This window comes from Monodelphis domestica, chromosome 1 (genome assembly GCF_027887165.1).
Source record: "Monodelphis domestica isolate mMonDom1 chromosome 1, mMonDom1.pri, whole genome shotgun sequence".
Classification (NCBI taxonomy): Eukaryota; Metazoa; Chordata; class Mammalia; order Didelphimorphia; family Didelphidae; genus Monodelphis; species Monodelphis domestica.
Window position 1 is genome coordinate 117,765,976 of NC_077227.1, and position 20,176 is coordinate 117,786,151.

The window sequence follows — 20,176 nt, forward strand, 5'->3', positions numbered from 1 at the left end:
AATTGTCCTTGATCAATTGTATTGCCAATAATAGCTAAGACTTTCACAGTTGGTCATTCCACAATATTGCTATTACTGTAATATACACATTTTTTTTTCAAAACTCTTTATCTCCACCAACACCTTAAAACAAAACAAAACAAAACAAAACAAAAACAGCCTCCAATTCATTGAATGAACCATTGGGACCTTTGCTTATCAATCCGGTTTTTTTAGCTGTCTTTATTAGTAGTTTCTTTTCCAGTTACTCCTCTGTAGTAAAGGATGTTATAATGCTTATTTATATCACTCATCTTGCAATTTGGAATTATGCCAAAAGTCTAAAAAGAATGCATGCCCTTTAATCCAGTAATACCACTACTTGGTTTGTATCCCAAAGAGATTTTTAAAAAAAATGGGATAGGACCCATTTGTACAAAATATTTATAGCTATGGTTTTGGTGGTGGCAAAGAATTGGAAGATGAGGGGATGTCCATCAGTTGAGGAATGGCTGAACAAATTAAGGTTTATGATGGTGATGGAATACTATTATGCTATAAGGAATAATAAACAGGATGATTTCAGAAAGAGCTCAAAAGACCTTCATCGACTAACGCAGAGTAAAATAAGAAGAACCAAGAGAACATTATACATAGTAATAGCAATATTGTGAAATGATCAAATATGACAGACTTTGCTACAATGATCCAGGACAATTCTGAGGGACTTAAGAAAAAGAATGCTATCCAGCTCTAGAGAAAGAACTGTGGGAGTAGGAATGCAGATGAAAGAATGTGATTTTTCACTTGTTTATTTGGAATTTTGTTTTGGGGTTTGTGTTTTAAAAGATTATTCACTTACAAAAATGAATAATATGGAAATAGGTTTGTGGTGACAATACATGTATAACCCAGATCGAACTGCTTTCCATCCCTGGGAGGGGGGAGGGAAGAAGGGAAAGAGACAGTTTGGATCACATGACTTCAGAAAACTTATGTGGAAATTTGTTATTAAAATAAAAAATAAAATATATTCATCTGAAAGGCTTCATTGAAGAAAGTACATCAATTTTACAGGTGTTATATAAATATAAACTTTTTCAGCTTAGTGCTGCTCAGCAATCCTTTTATTCTCTCTTTGATGGATCAATGATTAAGGAATCTAGTGCTACAAAATTTTTCTATTTTCTTTAAAACTTTAATTCTAGGGGACTCAGTGGATTGAAAGCCAGGCCTAGAGATGAGAGGTCCTGGGTTCAAATATAGCCTCAGACACTTCCTAGCTATGTGACCCTGGGCAAGTCACTTACTCCCTATTGCCTAGCCCTTCCTGCTCTTTTGCCTTGAAACTAATACATAGTATTGATTCTAAAATGGAAGGTAAGGGTTTAAAAAAAAAAACACCTTCAACACTATTCCTCACTTTCAGGGGGATGTCAACATGGAATCTAGAAGTCCCCCATTTATTTATTTGGGTTTTGACTTTGTCACAGCAGAGTTTTCTCCCAGAGGGAAGGTCCTAGTCACTGGTCTCAGGCTAACAATGGACATCCTGGTAGTTTGGGTGGAAATAGCTAATTCCATCAGATATTAAGTATTTCTTTTTTTCCCAATGGTTTCTCCCCCTAGGCTAAAGTCCTTTACCTAAATGGCTCAGCCCTGGGCTGGATCTTTCCCTTTTGTGTCCATTGTAAAGCATCAGCCCTTCAATGTAAAGTCAATCAGCTGTCAGGCTCACCCTAAGCCCCCAGGTCATCTAGAAAGGTATTTAAACTCCCTGACTTTGATGACATTTCAGAATTGTCATTCTCCTATGTTTGGAATTCTCAGGGGTCAGTGACCAGAGAGGCCAGAGTTCAATCCTCAAACTCTGTGGCACAGGGTTCTGAATCCCTTTTCCCTTGATTAAAGAGTGTTTTTGACTATTTAATAGCTCTGTGTTTTTTCCCAGTCAACAGGGGTAACTGATGTAATAGGTGGAGGAGGACAAGGACCCTACTTAAAAACAGGTAATATCTTGAGAAGGATTCCTGGGTGGAATGGAACTCAATTGTAATGACAAGAAATGAGGCAGAAGCGCTTAGATGAGGCAGCTCCCAAATTCCCCAGTACCTCTTGAGTATGCCCCAAGCTCTTTCCTTGAGAATTTATTCATGTTAAATCTAGGGATATAATAAGTTAAGACATCTGCTGTGCCCTCATCTACACTGGCCACTTCTCTGATAATTTTAATATTAGGCAATTTAACTTGATTTTTAAAGTGATCCAAACAACTAATGTAGTATATTTCTTTATTCTCTTTTTCATTGGCAGATTTTTTTGCCTTAAATATGAAACTTTTTACTGATGGATTCTCTACTAAGAGAAACGCATGCATTTTTTTATTGTAATCTTCAACCCATATAGCTAAATCCTATCATTGTAATTGTCAACATGGAATTTAGCAATCCCAAACTTGTGGCCTAGTGGGATCTGATGAACCCCAAGTTTCAGGCCTAGCTTATAGGTTGGAGACCCCAAAGTTTGTACTTGTTCCCTATTCCCATGGGAATGTACCCTGAAGGGAATCCCAGGCTAGCAGTTTCAGACTGAGTGGGGGACCCTCAGGAGAATGACAATCCAATTCAGGAAGGTCCTGGAACAAAAAGACCCAGACTTCCCACTCAGCCCCCACTTATGTTGCCAGTGAAGTTACACCTAGCTTTGGATTGGGTAGTATGACTAGTGTGTTCTGATATCCAGGAACTAACCACACATGCCACTCGCCCATGTGGTCTTCCCCATCACATGATTTGGCCGATCTTTCTTACTAGGCATGTGCCAGCCAATGGAATATATTTTTATGTTAATTTCACACACAGATGAGCAATTGAATCGTACAGGATTCTACAAAAAAGAACCAGAGGAAGGACTCCACCCAGAATACCCTATAGATCTCGTGTTGAGAGTTTTTAAAAATGACATAGACAATCAAGTAATCCAAAATAATTTATTAAGGGCTTGCTATACCAGTTATTGTGCTAGATATAGCTAGGTGGCATAGCAGAGAGTGTACTGGCCTGGGGTCATGAGGATCTGAGTTCAAATCTAGTCTCAGGCACATTAGCTGAGCAAACTCTGGGCAAGTCACTTATTCTCTCTTTATCTCAATTTCTTCAATTGTAAAATGGGAATAATAACAGCACCTTCCTCTCAGGGTTGTCATGGGGATCAAGTGAAATAATATTTATAAAGTGTTTAGCATAGCTCCTAACACATAGTAGGTGATTAATAAATGCTTGATCCTTTCCTTAAGTACTAAGGATACAAAGAAAGAGCAAAACCAGTCCCCATCCAAAAGGAGCTTACATTCTAATTGGGAAACAACATATACAAATCAGAAAATGAGATAAATAAGAGTTTTGATGGGAAGTAGCATTAAAAGGGATGGCACTAGCAACTGTGAGGAGTAAAAAATAATAAATATCTGGCATTGACATAGTGCTTTAAGGTTTGTGAAGATTAAATTTAATTCTCCCCTAATTATAACAATGAAAATATTTAACTCTCCCCTGATTGTGAAGATTAAATTGTAACCCCTCTCTATTTTTAGAACACAGTACTTAAAAGTTAAGTATGGAGATCTGCCCATTTTTAGATTTAATCACCAAAAGTGTAAACACCCCATTTCCCACATTGAGTGGGGAAGGTCTGTGACTCACAGGTGTGATAGTGGATGACGAATTAGAATGAACCGACTGCCCAGGCAGTCCTAAAACAAAGCATCAACTGTGATTGGTAGACATAAAATTAGGGGAAGACACAGGAGGTGACACAAGAGAAGTGTCTTGAAAAGGAGCTGTTACTTCCTGTGAGATTCAGTTTTTCATTTTTTGGAAGTGGAGACTGGAGAAATTCTTCATTCTTTGACTCTGCTAACTAGACCTGAGACCTTCTTCCTTTGAACTGGCACATGGTAAGTGAAAAACTGACTCTTAAGTCTTAAAAATTCCATTTTTCTTATGAATTCCTAATAGCTCTGACAGTCAGCATTCAAAAGATTAAGGAGGTTAGAAGCTGGGTGGTGATAGAAAATTATAGCTCCAAAGGTTCCCATGGGAAAGTCCTGAATCTAAAGTTACAGTCTTTATTCCCTATCTAAAATGTTTCAGTATGTAAGACCTTGGCCATGTCTAAACTCTGATTCAACTTAGAAATTGCAAACTTGAGAAATGCTCCCATGAGTTCAAAAATACTGGGAAACTTAAGGAAGGTAGGACAAGATAAAGAAAAATATAACATACATAGACATTGTATCATAGACAGGTGGTGGTGGATAGCTAAAGAGAAGCATTGTATTAATTTCTTATAAATTCTGAGTTCACTTGTATATCCCTGAACATGGTTTTGAGTCAACCACTCAGAGCAGCCCTTTCTCTCCCTCTCTCTAATAAAGGCAGTATTTTTCTGCCAGCATCTTATCAAGTGTCCTGTCCGCTCATTAGAGTGACTTTGGAATGCAGACCCCCAAAAATTCACTCCACACAATAGTAAATTTGGAGAGAAAAATTTCAGTTGAATAGTGAGGTGGGCAGCCAAATTGCAGAGGGTTTAAAAGACAATGAAAGAGACTAAGGCCACCCACCATACATCAAAATAAATTTCAAAATAGGTCTTGATCAATGACACATGTAAAACTCAGTGGAAATAAAAATTTACAAATAAAAAAAGATAAATTACCCAGATACATGATTTAGATATAAAAGATCATACCATAAACACAGAGGAGAAGTGAAGAAAATATCTTGTGTAATTATTGAGTGGGGAAGAATCTAAAACCAAACAACGGATGGAGAGAATCACAGACGATAAAGTGGACAATTTTGATAACATAAATTGCAGTTTAGGGAATCTATGTAGTCCCTTCTCAAGGCTATCCCTCCCCAAAGTATTTAAACTTCATAACCCAGAGCTCTTATGCTATGAGGAATCTCAGATTATAATCTCCCTTAGTCTAAAGACTTTATTATTAATATTTTAGTAATTTGGTTTTATTTAGGTTGAAGGGTTATAAATTGAGGGAAAGATATTTTAATAACTCCAACTTACTTGTCAAGTGTTAATAGGTTTCAAATGACTTTTTTTTGGTTTATAATTGCCCTGGAATATTGGGATTAACCTGATCGAGCAATGTTCCAAATACCCTTTTCCTTTACTGGCCAAAAGGAAAGAGAATTAATTTTTCACTAGGAGCCACGGAATAACTGACAGCTTGACATCCGGGTTTCAAACATTGCCTCTTCTGGCGAGCGGAAGCGGAAGCTTGTTCCCTGCTCAGCTCATCCGGAAATAGCCTTGTTGCCTAGACGAGCACCGGAAGTGTCTCTCTAGGTTGGTGGCCCGAGAACCCAGACTGTGAAGAGAGGAGGCATTGGGTAGGGGTGGGTAGTATTATTTGGCTGGCGGGTTGGCTTGGGCTCCGGGGCCAAGTCTGGCAGCGGACGGGAGGGAGGGTTGATCGGGGCTCCCTGCAGCAGTGCCACCGTCCTGGTCTCTTTGGAGGCGTCCCCAGGGCTCGGGGTACGCGCGCCCCTCACTGTACCCTTTCTTCTCTCCCTGCCGCAGCGCGCGCTCTTTGGTGCTGAAGGACGGCGCGGACAAGCGACTGCTGCCAGCTGGAATAAACCGGGCCATGCTTTGAGAAAGAAACTGATTCTCTAGGTGCCGTTGCTTTTTATTTTCAGTCTCTTCAACCCTCACCCCTTTTTCCCCGTCTTCTGGCTCTGTTCAAAAACTGGTACCACCTCAGCAACCCAGGGACCCCTTAGAGAAAAAGCCTGAAATATCTGGTGCTAGATTGGATTCCTGCCAAATTTTCTTTTACTCGAGTAAAATTGGTTGCTAGGCACGCGATCCATCCCCACCCCACCCCACCCCACCCCAGCCCGAGAGCTGAAATGCCCATTTTCTAAAAACCCAGAAACAAATCCTGATAACTCATAAAATTGGTAGGAACTTCTGGTAATCCACAGGAACTGAGTCATTTACAAATGAAAAACTTTGATCAGATTGGTTTAAGTGGTCGCAGTTAGATTAGGTGAAGTAGAACGCTGGGATTTTGAGTCTGAAGACCTGGTTTAAGCTCTAGTTTTGTCATTTTCTACCTTGTGGTTACATAATTTTTCTGGGTTCTCAGGTTTTTTTATCTGTAAAATGAGGGGCTGGCTTGAGAATTACATTCTAGCCTAAAAAAAAAAAACCCAACAAAACCCAAACTGACAAGTTGGGACTTAGACTGCCAGGAAGTACTGTGCCAACATATTTTTGGTTCTCTTGGCTTTAATGAAATAGAGTGTAAACTGCTACTGATCTACTTGCTATTATTGACTACTATTCTTGATGTTTATTTTTTTGTTCTTGTCTTTTTATCAAGGACTTAGAGTTTTTTCAACAAAAAAGTCAACAGTGTAAGCAACTCTTAAGACACTGAAGTAAGTAGAACTTTTTAAAAATTAAATAATTTATGATAATAAGAACATGAAATGTGACATTCATCTAAGCAAGCCCTACAGACCCACCCAGCATAGTGCTCTACACTAGCTGAATAGGTGTAAAGCAAATAAACTAATATTGCTAATAGTAAAGATGATAATTACTAATTTTCCTGAAATATTGAATATATCCTTAATAACATGTGATAGTTATAATTCTTTGGTTGGTGGATGAAGGACCTTTTAGTATTCTTTTAGGCCACTAAGAGTTTGATATTTATGATTTAATCATTTGAATTTAAATTAATTTGGAGAAGGAGGAATAATTTGAAATGAAGTAATTTGAAGATAGAGGTTCTGGCATCAGGTTAATATTTCTGCAAACTTTCAAATCTGTAAACAAAACCTTCATAGAGAATCTTTGTATTTAGAAGGTGGTAACATGATAGCAATGACTGGAAAGTATTAGAGTATCAGGTAACTTGAGAGGATTTTTTGTTTTGTTTTTTGCATTGCTCTGTGGACTTCATTAAGTTACTTGTTTCTGTTTTGGTACCTTTAGAATGACAATAATACTGAAAATTATGTTAAATAGTAACCTCAATTTTAGTATTTATGTATGTTGTCATCCTTTTGAATGACCCGTGTGAATGAATGAATGAAAAGTGTTTTGAACTTTCTGAAGAGAAATTACAATAATCATGAAAAGAATATAGTCCAGTGGCATATTTGTTTGTTAGAACTTTCATTACCAGATGCAGAAAAATATATAGGGGCATACAAATGAACTCCATGATGTTAGATAAATGAGTGCTTATTAATACAAGCATATTAAATGCTGGCATAATGTACAAGAACAGATAAAAGTGGACATGGGAATCTGGGAGTATGAGTGGAGGGCTTGATGGGGTTGTAGTGAAGATTATCTGTGTTTAAACAAGAAGAGATTAAAGGTGGCTACTAGAATACTTTTACTCTGGCAGAAGAGTCCTTACTTTATGAGAATGTAAGCATCTTGAGGACAGGGACCTAATCTTTGTATTCATCATTATACCTTATTCATATCCTTTACTCAGCAATTATTTTGTTGAATTGATGCTACTGATAAAGGGACAGTCTTTTTTGGTGGGTAAAGGAGTAAACCATAAGCCTTTGAATCTGAGTAAATCCCCAATGTCTTCAGAGAAGGCAGTATGAAAGAAAAAGACTACAAAGAGTTCACTTCACCTTCATTATCCTTTCCATCCCCTTACCCAGAACACACAGGCAATCTTTAACTTCATTTGTCCTTAAAGAATTAAGTTAGGTTTACCTTCAAGAGTCAGACTACCACAGAGTATGATTGCATTACATATAAATCTCAGTGATTATGATACTTAGCCTGGAATTTGAGTATAAGCATCTTCTACTAGTCTTGAAGAATTCTGAGTTGAAGAGAGTGCTGAGTGACTTGGATTTCTTTCTAATGATCATTTCTGAAGTTAATGCTTTTAAAAAATATGGCTTAGTAATGATGAATATTTCCAACTGGAACTACTGTTTATATGTTTGATTTCCAATGCTGTCGTGAACTTGCTATGATAATATAAAATAATTTAAATGAAAATTCAAGTATCTTAGTCCCAAAACTATTTCCTGTACAATTGGTACCTTTTTTTACTTTTTAGGCATGTTATAATAATCCTAAAGGATTTATTTTAATGTAAGTTTAGAACTGTATATAAATTAACTTGAGCTTCCTTGAGGACACAGACCATATAGCATATTTTACACAATACCTCACTTAGTACTGTACCTTGAAAACATATTTAGAAAATGCTTGTTGATCCTGACTATGTAAAAATATCCATCGCAGTAGCCTTTGGTTGATACAAGAAGTCTATATTTTCTACTTTCTCTTCCTTGACTTAAATAACCAACATTGTACTGATCAGATTTGTTGAGTTTGATTTTGAGGCAAGTCTACAATCTACAGGTAGATTTAGTTGGGGAAAAGTGAAAATTTGCTATTCAGATTTAGATATTTTATATAATACATTGTACTGACTCCAGAATAAGAAATCTTTGATGCCCTGTGGGCATCATTTTATATATAGTTCACCATTCTGGTCTGTGAAAGGTAGCCTTCTCAATAAACAGTTTCCAAAAGGCAAATTATCGGCTAAGAGGCAGTAGTCCCATCTGGTAAAAGATCATAGAGAATGAAATATTCTGATGAAAATCTCATTGTAGCAGCAGTTAAAGGCACCGGTGGGACCCTGTGATAAGTGGTGCATTAGTATCACTTGTGAGGCTTTTGCCCCTAGTGTTACATTGACCTTAAACAAATATAGAATCTTAACTGTAGGTTTTACATTTATAAATTCTAACAACTTAACTTGCATATATAATGGAAACAACATGTAAATGGAATTTTTTTAACCCTCCCTTGGAGTTATTAGGTTTTAGCAATTTTTTAATGCCTTTTGTTTCTCTAGCACATTCATTTCCAAATTTATAATAATGACTTAAAAAGAAAGGCACAGAGCAATTTAGCAAAACCAACCAGTACCTTAGACATTTCTGGCATTGTATACCATATTACACAACATAGATTCCATCTCCTCTCCCACCACCACTAGCTATAGTGTATAGTTTACCTCCTCATCAATAAAAGTTACTTTTCATTTGTCACAATTGATGAGTCAGCATGTGTTTATTAAATATATAAATGCTGCTCATAAAGGGTCATAGGTTCTTTTTCAAGGACGTGGCAAAAGAAGTGGCCTTAAGCAACTGAATATGGGTGAGTCCTCATATTCTTCATAAGTCAGCCTGGAAAAGAGAGACCACATAATATTTTCCCTCATAATTCTTCCATTATTAATAAGCTGCTTTGTGCCAGGAAATGTTTTAAGCACTGGTAATACAAAGAAAGGCAAAATACAAATCTGAAATGTCGTGGGATATAGTTGTGTAATGTAGTTTTGTCAAAATTAAGTATGTTTGCTTTCTAAATGCCTCTTTTTAAAAAAATTACCTTACAATCAATGTCTTAGAATCAATATTAAGTATCAGTTCCGAGGTAGAAGAGTGGTAAGGGATAGGCCATTGAGGTTAAGTGACTGAGCTGGGATCACACAGTTGGGATGTGTCCTGAGGCTGGACTTGAACCCAGGTCCTTCTGTCTCTAGGCCTGGCATTCTATCTACTGTGCTACCTAGCTGCCCTCTTTTTAAATGCCTTTTATGAAATGTTTAAATACGTTCTAAATTCCATACTTATTTTAATTTTTCAAGGATCAAGTGATCACACTTTTGTGTAGGGTCTCCTCAATCCTTCTGCACCTTATTATGGTATTTGTGATTTTATTCTGTTTTGTTTTTCCCTGATTGAGGGTATAGCCAGCCACACACCAAAAAATCATCTCCTGAGGACTTGGCTTCTGGTGAAAGCTTCTCTTATCTAGGTCCATTGTCAATCTTATTACCAAGCTCTGATTTGAAAGCTTTCCATATTCATAGGACTTGCCATACATAGTTTGTACACTACAAGCATTGCCTTTGAGACCCCAAGCTCACCTCTTTGGCATGATGAAACATTGAGTTCCAGATGGTGTATAAAAACTATCAGTGGGGCAGGTTGGTGGCTCTGTGGATAGAGAGCCAGGCCTGGAGATAGGAGGTCTTGGGTTCAAATGTGGCTACAGATCCTTCCTAGCTGTGTGATCCTGGGCAGGTCACATAACCCTAAGTCTGCCTTTGAAACTGATACTTAGGGTTGATTCTAAGATTGGAAGGTATGGGGTTTTTTTTTACAAAATTAAAATAGAAACTCTTATTTGCAACTTGGTTATTCATCAGTTAGGAAGAAAACTACTACTACCACGACTGATAATAATAATAGCTAGTCTTTTGAATAGTGCTTTTGCCAAGCACTTTTATGTGTTAACTGATTTGATCCTCACAACAATCCTTGTGGGGTAGGTGCAGTCATATCCTTTTTTTGCAAAGGAGGAAACTGAGACAAACAGAAGTTAAGTGACATGATGCTCACGGTCACAGAGTTGATAAATGTCTGAGGAAGAATTTGAACTCAGGTCTTGCTGCCTCCCCAGTTCTGAGCTCTCTTCATTGTACCACCTAGCTTCCTCTAGATATTTTCAAAATCTAAGCATTTTTAAAATAATATTGTCCATCTAATATTTTGTCTTAGGGAAGATTTCAGAATGACTGACACTCTTGATGCTGTTCCAAACTTTGAAGAGATGTTTGCCAATCGATTCACAGAAGATGATACAGAGTACCAAGAATACCTGAAACGCCCCACAGACTCCCCTCCAATTGTTGAAGAGTGGAACAGTGGATCTAGTGGTAATCAAAGAAACAGAGGCAATAGGTATAATTTTCTTTTTTAACAAAAAAATTTTTAAAAATATACTCTTAATGGACATTAACAAACATTTCAATATCTATATATAAAAGAGAAAAAGGAATTTATATGAAACTGTAAGCTTTTATTACATTATATTTTTAAAGTATATATTAAACTTAATAATAACAAAACTGCCCTACTTATCTATGTCCCCTTCTTACGGTACTGTTTTCAAATAGCATATATGTGATCATATTAAATAGAGCTAGAAAACATGATTTCAATCAGTAGCTTTAATACTTTGGTAGGTAGCTTAAAGGAAAAAAAGCAGTCATTTGGGTCTATTTGACTGCAAGCTACTCAGTTCATAAAGAAAACTCTAATAGTAGTCTTTTTCTTTGAAAAGACTAGTTTTAAGTTGACTTATGCCAGGACTTTACTTATATACTTTTTTGTTTGGTTTCTTTTTAAAAATTTAACTTAAGGTATCTGTTTTCTGTGAGCTAAATAATGTTCTTTCTTTAAACAAATGTACTAGGACTTTGATGACAAACCTTTTAGAGGCAGAGTGTCAGACCCTGCCTCCCCCACTTCATCCCCAACCAAGTACTCTGCCTGCCTGCCCTACCCCACCCCCTTTCCCAACCCCTCTCCCTTACCCCCAGACAAGGATGGGAGGAAGCACTCCCATTGAGCTGCTGGGCAGAGAGGCAGGTGAAGTGAGGTATGTCCTCAGGCACATGGATAGGGGAAGAGGAACAGGTCTGTCCCAAGTCCCTCTGACTTTCTAGTAGAAACAAATAAACAAACAAAAAAATAACTGCAGGCATGCCCCCAGAGAGGGCTTTACATATCCCCCCCCCTTTTTTTTTGGCACATGTGCCATAGGTTCGCCATCATAGCACTAGGACATAACTATATTTTCCCCAAATATTTGAAATTGGGGTTTTTCTCAAAAGAGGACAGTTTTTTGTTTTGTTTTATGTTTACTTTGCTGGGGGTGGGGAGAGAGAAGGATTATAAAATAAAAAATAAATTACATTTAACATTTTAGCACAGGCAAATAGTAAAATATTACCTCTATTTTTAAAAATAGGATTGTGTGGAATGTGCTTGGCCAATCTTGAATCATTATATAAATTAGTTTTTATTAGCAATAGTTTGGGATAAAATTAAAGCATGTCTTGTTGATTAATTCTATATAGAATTGATTTCACTGTGTTTTTAGGGATAAATTTGAAAAATTAGGGTAAGTTAGTACTTTAACATTCAATTATAGGAGAAAAAACTTGTAGAATATTTACGTGGGAATTACACTGAAGACACAATTGAGTCAAAGATTTAATGGGGGGGTTGTGCCTATATTAATACATGTTAAAACTGTGGTGGCCTTTTTTATTATAGGTTGCAAGATAACAGACAATTTCGAGGAAGGGATGGCAGACGGGGTTGGCCAAGTGACAACAGATCTAATCAGTGGCATGGAAGACCCTGGGGTAATAATTATCAGCAGCATAGACAAGAACCTTATTACCATCATCAGTATGGAAATTATGGTTATAATCAACGGCCTCCTTATGGCTACTATTAATATAAATGTTGACATCTATCAAGGAAAACCAATACATCCTCTTCTAACATGTCAAAAGCTTGCCTGTCTTGTTTTTTGTATATAATTATGTGTAACTACTTTTACACAACTTAAGGCTGTCATGTACAAAGAAACTAGAAAGATGTGATGGTAGCTGAAGAAGTTATGGACTACATTGTTCAACTTCTACCTCAAATTCGACTTCATTTCATATATTGTTGGTGCATTGAATTTCCATGTAAGGCTGCCAGTAGTCATAAGTTTTTAACACAGGCAGAAATGGAAATAGGAAAAATGTTTGCTTTCTCTCAAATTTAAAGGAATATCTGTAAACATGGATGAAATTGTTTCTGGAATTTTATAGACTAATGAAGTAAATCACCAAGTGACAGTTACATTTGGCTTTCAAAATACCATATTTAACAGCAACTGAAACAAATTATAATCGATTTACCTTTCACTTGGCTTTGATTTAGAAATAACTATACTATGTGAATGCCTATTTTAGAGGTCTGAGTGCTATATTAGTAACAAAAGGAAAAGAATAAAAATGTAAAATAAGAAAAGAATTTTTATTTTTGGATTAAGTGGGCATAGATATGGGTTGTTTGGTTTTTTTTTTTTTTGCATTATATACTAGTATGAGCTTTCTGGTGTGTGGAAGGCAGAAGTCTTAAAATTCACTTAACATTCACAAAAACACAGGATTGAAATTCAAGTGCAATCTAGACATTATAACCTGTTATTTTCAGCCCTTTCTTTCCAATCATCATATGAAACATAATTCAGCATGTACTTTTTTTTAAATAGTCATGATAGCTTAGATTTTACATTATTTTTTTCTCTGCCAAACATGGAACCTGCTGTATCTTATATGCATGCAATAATTGTGTGAATTTAAAAAAAAATCTTTTCTCTATTTTTATACTCCCATTATGATGCCTATTGTAATTACATTTTTATTTAAGGGAAATGGTAACTGTTTAGCCTCACTCAAGTTTTGGATTATTAGTTCTATAATAATTTGCTTTTTGTTACATCCTGTCTGATAAAAGGAAGTGCAGTATAACAGGAAAAAAAGTACTCTCTTTTTTAACCCAAAAGACTTAAGTTCAAACACTGACTTTTAAGAACTGAACTTGGGCAGTTCATTTAAACTCTCTTGACCTCAGAAATCCTTATCTGTAAAATGAGGGAGTTGGACTTTATGATTTCTCTGAGGTCCCTTCCAGCTCTCAATCCTATGATCTCAGAGTAGCAGTTTGACATTTTATGAGATTCTTCAATTTTTTGTGGGGAAGGTATTGCTCTGTTGAAATAGAAGTGTTATTAAAGGATATGATCAATCTTAGTATGTCAGAGCTTTGCAGTGACAATTACTTAAACCTTTCTTTCAGTTGACAAATACCTTCTTGGCATTTCCATCTTAACAGCCTTCTCATGGTGTTTTCTCTATGATGGTGAAGGAACCTGCATTCCCTAAGCATTCCTTTGCCTCCTACTCTTAGAAGCCTATATATCCTATTCCCTTAAAAATCTTTACTCTGTTAGCTGTTACGCTGAAAGAAAAAGTAATTTCTGCAAATGACTGGCAAAGAATAATGTGTTACTTTCAAGAAGTATTTACATTTCAAGGAGGGAAAAAAATCTTTGGAATTAAAATCTTTGGAACTTTAAGCACTGTGGCTGGCACGATTTTGGAGGAAGTGGGAGGTAAGACCTCCCTTGTGCTCCCCCAAACCATACCATGTAAGCAAATGTCTGTTCTACTAACATATGTACAAGCCAACCTTGAACATGACACTCAATAAAAATAGATTTTGATAGTATTTGTATATTGTCTTAATATTTATATGCAGCCTGCCCTATCCATAAATCTGCTGTAGTGGGAGGATCATAGGGAAGTTATATTTTTTTCCTTCTTTTTTTTAAACCCTTCCCTTCTGTTTTAGAATCAGTAATAAGTATTGGTTCCAAGGCTGATGAGAGGTAAAGGCATGGCAATTGCAGTTAAGTGACTTGCCCAGAGTCGCACAGCTAGGAAATGCCCAAGGCCACATTGAATCTAGGTTCTTCTAACTCCAGGTGTGACGCTTTATCCTCTGAACCACCTACCTGCCCCAAGTGGATTATTTCTAAAACCTAAAACTCAAGAAGAGCTAGACATATGCCTTCAGCTGATCTTCAAAATGACAGGCAAGTCATACATGCTGTAGGTGTAGGTTGACTGACATGGTCCCAACTCTAAAATCATTCTTATCTTCCAATTCCCACATTCCACTAATTTTCAGTCGATCAAGAAGTACTTATTAAATACTACAATGTGCCAGACACCTTATTGAATTCTGGGGCTGCAAAGAAAAGGCAAAAACATTTACTAACTTTACCACCAAAATGTCCTTGACTTCTTTCCCTTCTCTATTCACATAGCCTCTAGGTCCTCATCACTTCTCATCTGAGCTTTTGTACTGGCCTAATTGGCTTCCCCACAGGTAACCTCTCTAATCCATCTTTCCACACAGTTGCCAAACTGACACTTCTAAAATATATGACTAATTCCTGATCCTCCTTGGAGATCTTCAATAGTTCCCTGTAGCCTTGGGGAATAAAAGAGTGGCATTAAAAACTCTCCATAGTTTGACTCCCACCTACCTTTCCTGTCTTCCTTTTCTAGTAATTCCTTTTATGTGTTATATTTCAGTAAAACTTCTCTACTAGCTGTACTCTATATGACTCTGTCTGACTGCCATGCCTTTACATAAGAGATTCCCTATGTCTGCAATGCAGTCTTTCCTTACCTTGCAGCATCCTAGCTTCCTTCAACACAGCTCAGGTGGGGCAGCTAGGTGGCTCAGTAGATAGCCAAGCTTGGGTTCAAATCTGGCCTCAGATTCTTCCTAGCCCTGTGATCCTGAGCAAGTCTTTTAACCCCCGGTTCTTAGCCCTTATTGCTCTTCTGCCTTGGAACTGATACTATCAGTTCTAAGACTGATGGTAAGGGAGCAGCTGGGTTGGATCAGTGGATTGAGAGAGTCAGGCCTAGAGAGGGCAGGTCCTAAATTCAAATCTGGCCTCAAATTCTTCCTACCTGTGTCACTTAACCCCCATTATCCAGCCCTTACCACTCTTCTGCCTTTGAACCAATACACAGTATTGATTCTAAGACAAAAGGTAAGGGTTTAAAAAAAAAACTGAAGGTAAAAATTTGAAAGACAAAAAACACCTCCACTCCCAGTTATTGGTATACCCTTGCTCTTGAAGTCATTTATATATATATATATATTATATATATATATACATATATATATAATATATATATATATTGTTTTTATATATATATATATATTATATATATATATACATATATATATAATATATATATATATACACACTATGTTTTTGCTTATATTTGCATATTTTATTCCTACTTCCAATAAAAAGGTCCTGAGAATAGGAACTTATATTTATGTCCCCAGGACCTTGTATAAATATTTGCTAATTGTTTTTTGATTATTTACTAATGATTTTATAGTTGCTCTATGCATTAGCAAGGCACTATGGGGGATATAAAGGTGAATAAGATTCAGTCCCTGCCCTCAAGGACTGCTTGGCTTACAAAATACAGAATACCTGCTGTATGCAGAACTCTGTATGTGATAATGGAACATTAAAGAAACATAGTCTGCCTTTTGCCTAAGCTAGGGAGATAGGAAACACATACACGTGACTTGAGAATATTTTAAAATGGGGATTGTTAACTTTTTCTGTCATGTGCTCTAGCACTCTGGAGAAGCCTATGAGAATTCCTCAGAATAATATTTTTAAATGCATAAAATAAAATTAGATTATGAAGAAAACCAAAGGTTAATGAAAATAAAAATGTTTTTTTCCATTCTTAAGAAATCTATCTACAGAACTCAAATTCCGATTCTAAGAATACCTTTAAAACATAATGAGTAGAAAACGGGAGAAAATGGCTATTTCCTTAATATAAGAAGTACCTATTTAAAACCAAGAGTTGGCATTAACCCATAATAAGTAAGATCAGAGAAAAATTAAGATGTCATTACTATTTATTGAAGTGCAAGAATTGCTAACTATAGCCATGAGACAAAAAGAAATTGTGGGAATAGACATAGGCAAAGAGGAAGTATCACTATTTAAAGTTGGGATTATGGTTTACTTTAGAGAATACTAAAAGTTAACTGATTGAAAAGATGAACAAAGTTGGAGGACACAAAGTAAATCTATATAAATCAGCATTTTTCTAGTGCCAACAAAATCCACCAAGAAGAGAGAAATTCTTTTCAAAGCAACTACAGAATACATAAAAATATTTGGGACTCTACCTGCCAAGACACACAGGAACTATAAGAACACAATTACAAACTATTCTATACACTAATGAAGACAGCTAAAAAGTTTGAGAAATACTCATCATTTATAGGTAGTCTAAGCCAATATTATAAAAATGGCCAAACTACCTAAATTAATTTACTTTTTTGGTGCCATACCAATTAAACTACCAGAGCATTACTTACTAGAGCTAAAAAATAAAGAATTTATTGTTTTATATTTATATTAAAATATATATAAATTAATATTTAATAAAATTTATCTGAAGGAAAAGGTCAATAAATCTTACTGGAAATAATGAAAGCAAAAATTGCAAAGGAAGAAGACTTTGTAGTATCAGATCTCAAACTATAATATAAAACAGTAATCTTTAAAGACAATTTAGTATTAAGAAAAAGGTTAATCAGTGGAAAAGATTAGATACACAATTGGCACAAGCAAATGAGAATACTAGAATATGTTTGATAAACCCAGTGGTCCCAGTAACTGGGGCAAGAATTCACTATTGAACAAAAATTATTGGGAAAACTGGAAAGAAATCTGGCAGAAACTAGACATAAACAACATTTCACCCTTTTTCTCTTTTTTAAAACCCTTACCTTCTGTCTTGGCGTCAATACTGTATATTGGCTTCAAGTCAGAAGAGTGGTAAGGGCTGGGCGAGGGGGGTCCAGTGACTTGCCCAGGGTCACACAGCTGGGAAGTGTCTGAGGCCAGATTTGAACCTAGGACCTCCCGTCTCTAGGGCTAGCTCTCAATCCACTGAGCTACCCAGCTGCCCCCTCACACTTTTTCAAGGTAAGTTCCAAAAGGGTATATGACTTAGATATAAAAGATGGTTAAATAAATTAGGAATATTGAAGAAATTACCAATTAGATCCATAGATGGGGATAGAGTTCATGACCAAACAAGATAGGAAATAACAAAGTAAAATGCCATATGGAAAAATGCTCTCAACAAAAGAGAAATGTAAATTAAAACTTAAGAGGTACTACCTCATACCTAGCAGATTAAAAACGTTGACAACAAAGGAAAATGAAAATTGCTGGAGGAGCTGTGGGAAGATAAGTATATTACTGTTGGAGCGGTGAACAGAGCCAGTCATTCTGGAAAGCAATTTGGAACTATGTCCCAAAGGGTATTAAACTCTATATACTCTTTGACCCAGAGATATCACTATAAGGTCTATACCTCAAAGAGATCAAAGAAAGAGGAAAGACTTAGGAATTCTAATTAACATAATGAGCAATCACAATCTTAGCTAGTAATGAAGCATGCTATCCACCTCCAGAAGAATGTTGATGGACTCAGTGCAGCTTGTGACTTTTTTTGGATATAACCAATGTAAGGATTTATTTTGATTGATTAAACATGTCTGTAACAGGAATTTAATTTTTCTCGCTCTCTCAATTGGAGTTGGGAGATGGGAGGGAGAAAAGGCAGATCTTCCTTTGAAAATAAATTCATTTTCTCTTTAACCTGATTAGTTTGTTCATCTTAATCTCCCCAATTGGACAACTTATTAGCTATCTGAAAACACTTAAAAGAATGATAGCTGTTGGGGTTTCTAGTATGGATTTCAGAGTCTATGTTCCAAAAGATAGTCTAATTACACATACAGTGCTCAACAGGCATAGAATTATTTCTTAACCCTTTCTCACTTAAAATTTTAAGAAATGCTAGAATAAATTGTGAGGTTAATAGAAAAAATGAAATATTAAAATGAAAGCAATATCCCTAATGCTTTTTAAGAACAGTACTAGTGTTAAAACCCTCCCTAAGTACACTTCTTAAAAGACCCAGCCTTTCTTATTCAATCTGATTCATTTGGCTTATTCAATATCATATAGTTCCTATTCACAGACCTTCAGTTCTGTGCATTGAATTTATTTATTTTATGAATATCTTCACTTATTTAACACTACTGTCTTCAGGAAAAGCTAATCTCTATTGAAATTGGGAAATGGCAACCAATTATCTTCAAATTGAAATAAATCAATTGAGATGTTGACAGAATGAGAAAGGTGGGTATATACACATTATTTGGCATTGTAATGTCCCAAAATCTTAGTGAAATGTTAAGTTATTTTTAAGATGCCCTGTATCCCCACTGCCCCATTTCAGAACTGAGGTGGGGTGGAGAATTGGTGGTGTTGATACTGTTAGTACAGGTATCCCTTTCACATCTCAGGGGTTAGGGGTGCAGCATTGCTGAGATCTTGAAAATCAGTATAAAAACAATGATGTCTAATTTTTTTCTTTTTCTTTTGTGAGGTGTTTACAGTAAAAGAAATTGTGCATATTTATGGTATTAAATGTTAAGATATATAGATGTTATACAATACTATACATATATTTTATGCATTTCTGAATTTCTAAACATTTTGTGTATCATCTGCTGGCCTTCGTGTGTCATCTTTGGCTTCTGCAAAACTTCAAAAAAAAAAAATTCCCATTTAATTTCTTCTGCCTCCTCATGATATATCAAAACTGCAATAGGTATACTTCCAGGGGAAAGTATGGGCATTCAACAAAATAGAAAATTTCCAAGTATTTGTAAAGAAAAGACCAGAACTTAGTGGAAAGTTTGATATCCAAACACAAAGATCAACAGAAACATGAAAAGGTAAATAAGAAAGAGAGGGAAAAGGGGAAAAATGTTTTTTTTTTTATTCAAACTTTCTTTAAGGGCTACAATTAGATCAAATTATATATATATTAATATATGGGGGAAATGTTATTTGTAACCCAAATTATTCACTATTATAGTAATTAGAAGAATCATTCACAGGAAGAGATTGGGGTAATATGTGCTATAAGATGATATGCAAAAAAAGAAAAAGGGGAAATCAAAGATGGCACTGAGATACTTGAAGAAACAAAATAAATAGGATAATCTTTATCACACAAAGATAAGCATGGGAAGGGGAGGGAAAGAATACTCTTATAAGAAGGAGAGGAAGAGAGTGCTAATAGGTAATATTTAAACCTTACTCTCAGCGAAATCAATTCTGAGAGGGAAGATCATCTAGATCCATTGGGGTCTTGAATTCTATCTTATCCTATAGGGAAAGGGAGAAGGGAAAACTAAGGGGGGAGGGAACTCAACAGACCCTAAAAAATAAGAAGGGAACAAAAAGGGAGAGGCCAGAAAGGGAAGCATTAAGGGAGGGGATTAGGGGGATTGATTAAAAGTAAACCACTGGTTTAAAAGGATATAACAAAAGAAGAAAGGGCAGAACTAGGAGAGGATATCAAAATGCTTGGGAATTCACAAGTAACAATCATAACTTTGAATGTGAATGGGATGAACTCACTCATAAAATGAAAACAAATAGGAGAGTGGATTAGAATCCAAAATCCTACCATATGTTGACAACAAGAAACACACCTGAGGCAGGTAGATACTCACAAGGTTAGAATGGG

The 20,176-nt window shown here is 36.0% G+C and overlaps 1 protein-coding gene across 1 annotated transcript; it reads left to right on the top strand.

Moving 5' to 3' along the window:
* Window positions 1–5,583: 5,583 nt before the first annotated feature.
* Window positions 5,584–14,222, top strand: RAMAC (RNA guanine-7 methyltransferase activating subunit). The gene is made up of 4 exons (XM_007479236.3): window positions 5,584–5,679; window positions 6,392–6,449; window positions 10,644–10,826; window positions 12,207–14,222. The coding sequence occupies exons 3-4, from the start codon at window positions 10,657–10,659 to the stop codon at window positions 12,391–12,393; spliced, it is 357 nt and encodes a 118-aa protein (XP_007479298.1). The 5' UTR covers window positions 5,584–5,679; window positions 6,392–6,449; window positions 10,644–10,656; the 3' UTR covers window positions 12,394–14,222.
* The last annotated feature ends 5,954 nt before the right edge of the window (window positions 14,223–20,176 follow it).

Bases quoted from the DNA above. Each gene is read 5' to 3' on its own strand.
- RAMAC (XM_007479236.3), top strand. From the start codon at position 10,657: ATGACTGACACTCTTGATGCTGTTCCAAACTTTGAAGAGATGTTTGCC. The intron at 10,827-12,206 runs GTATAATTTTCT...TTTTTATTATAG, and splicing joins CAAAGAAACAGAGGCAATAG to GTTGCAAGATAACAGACAAT.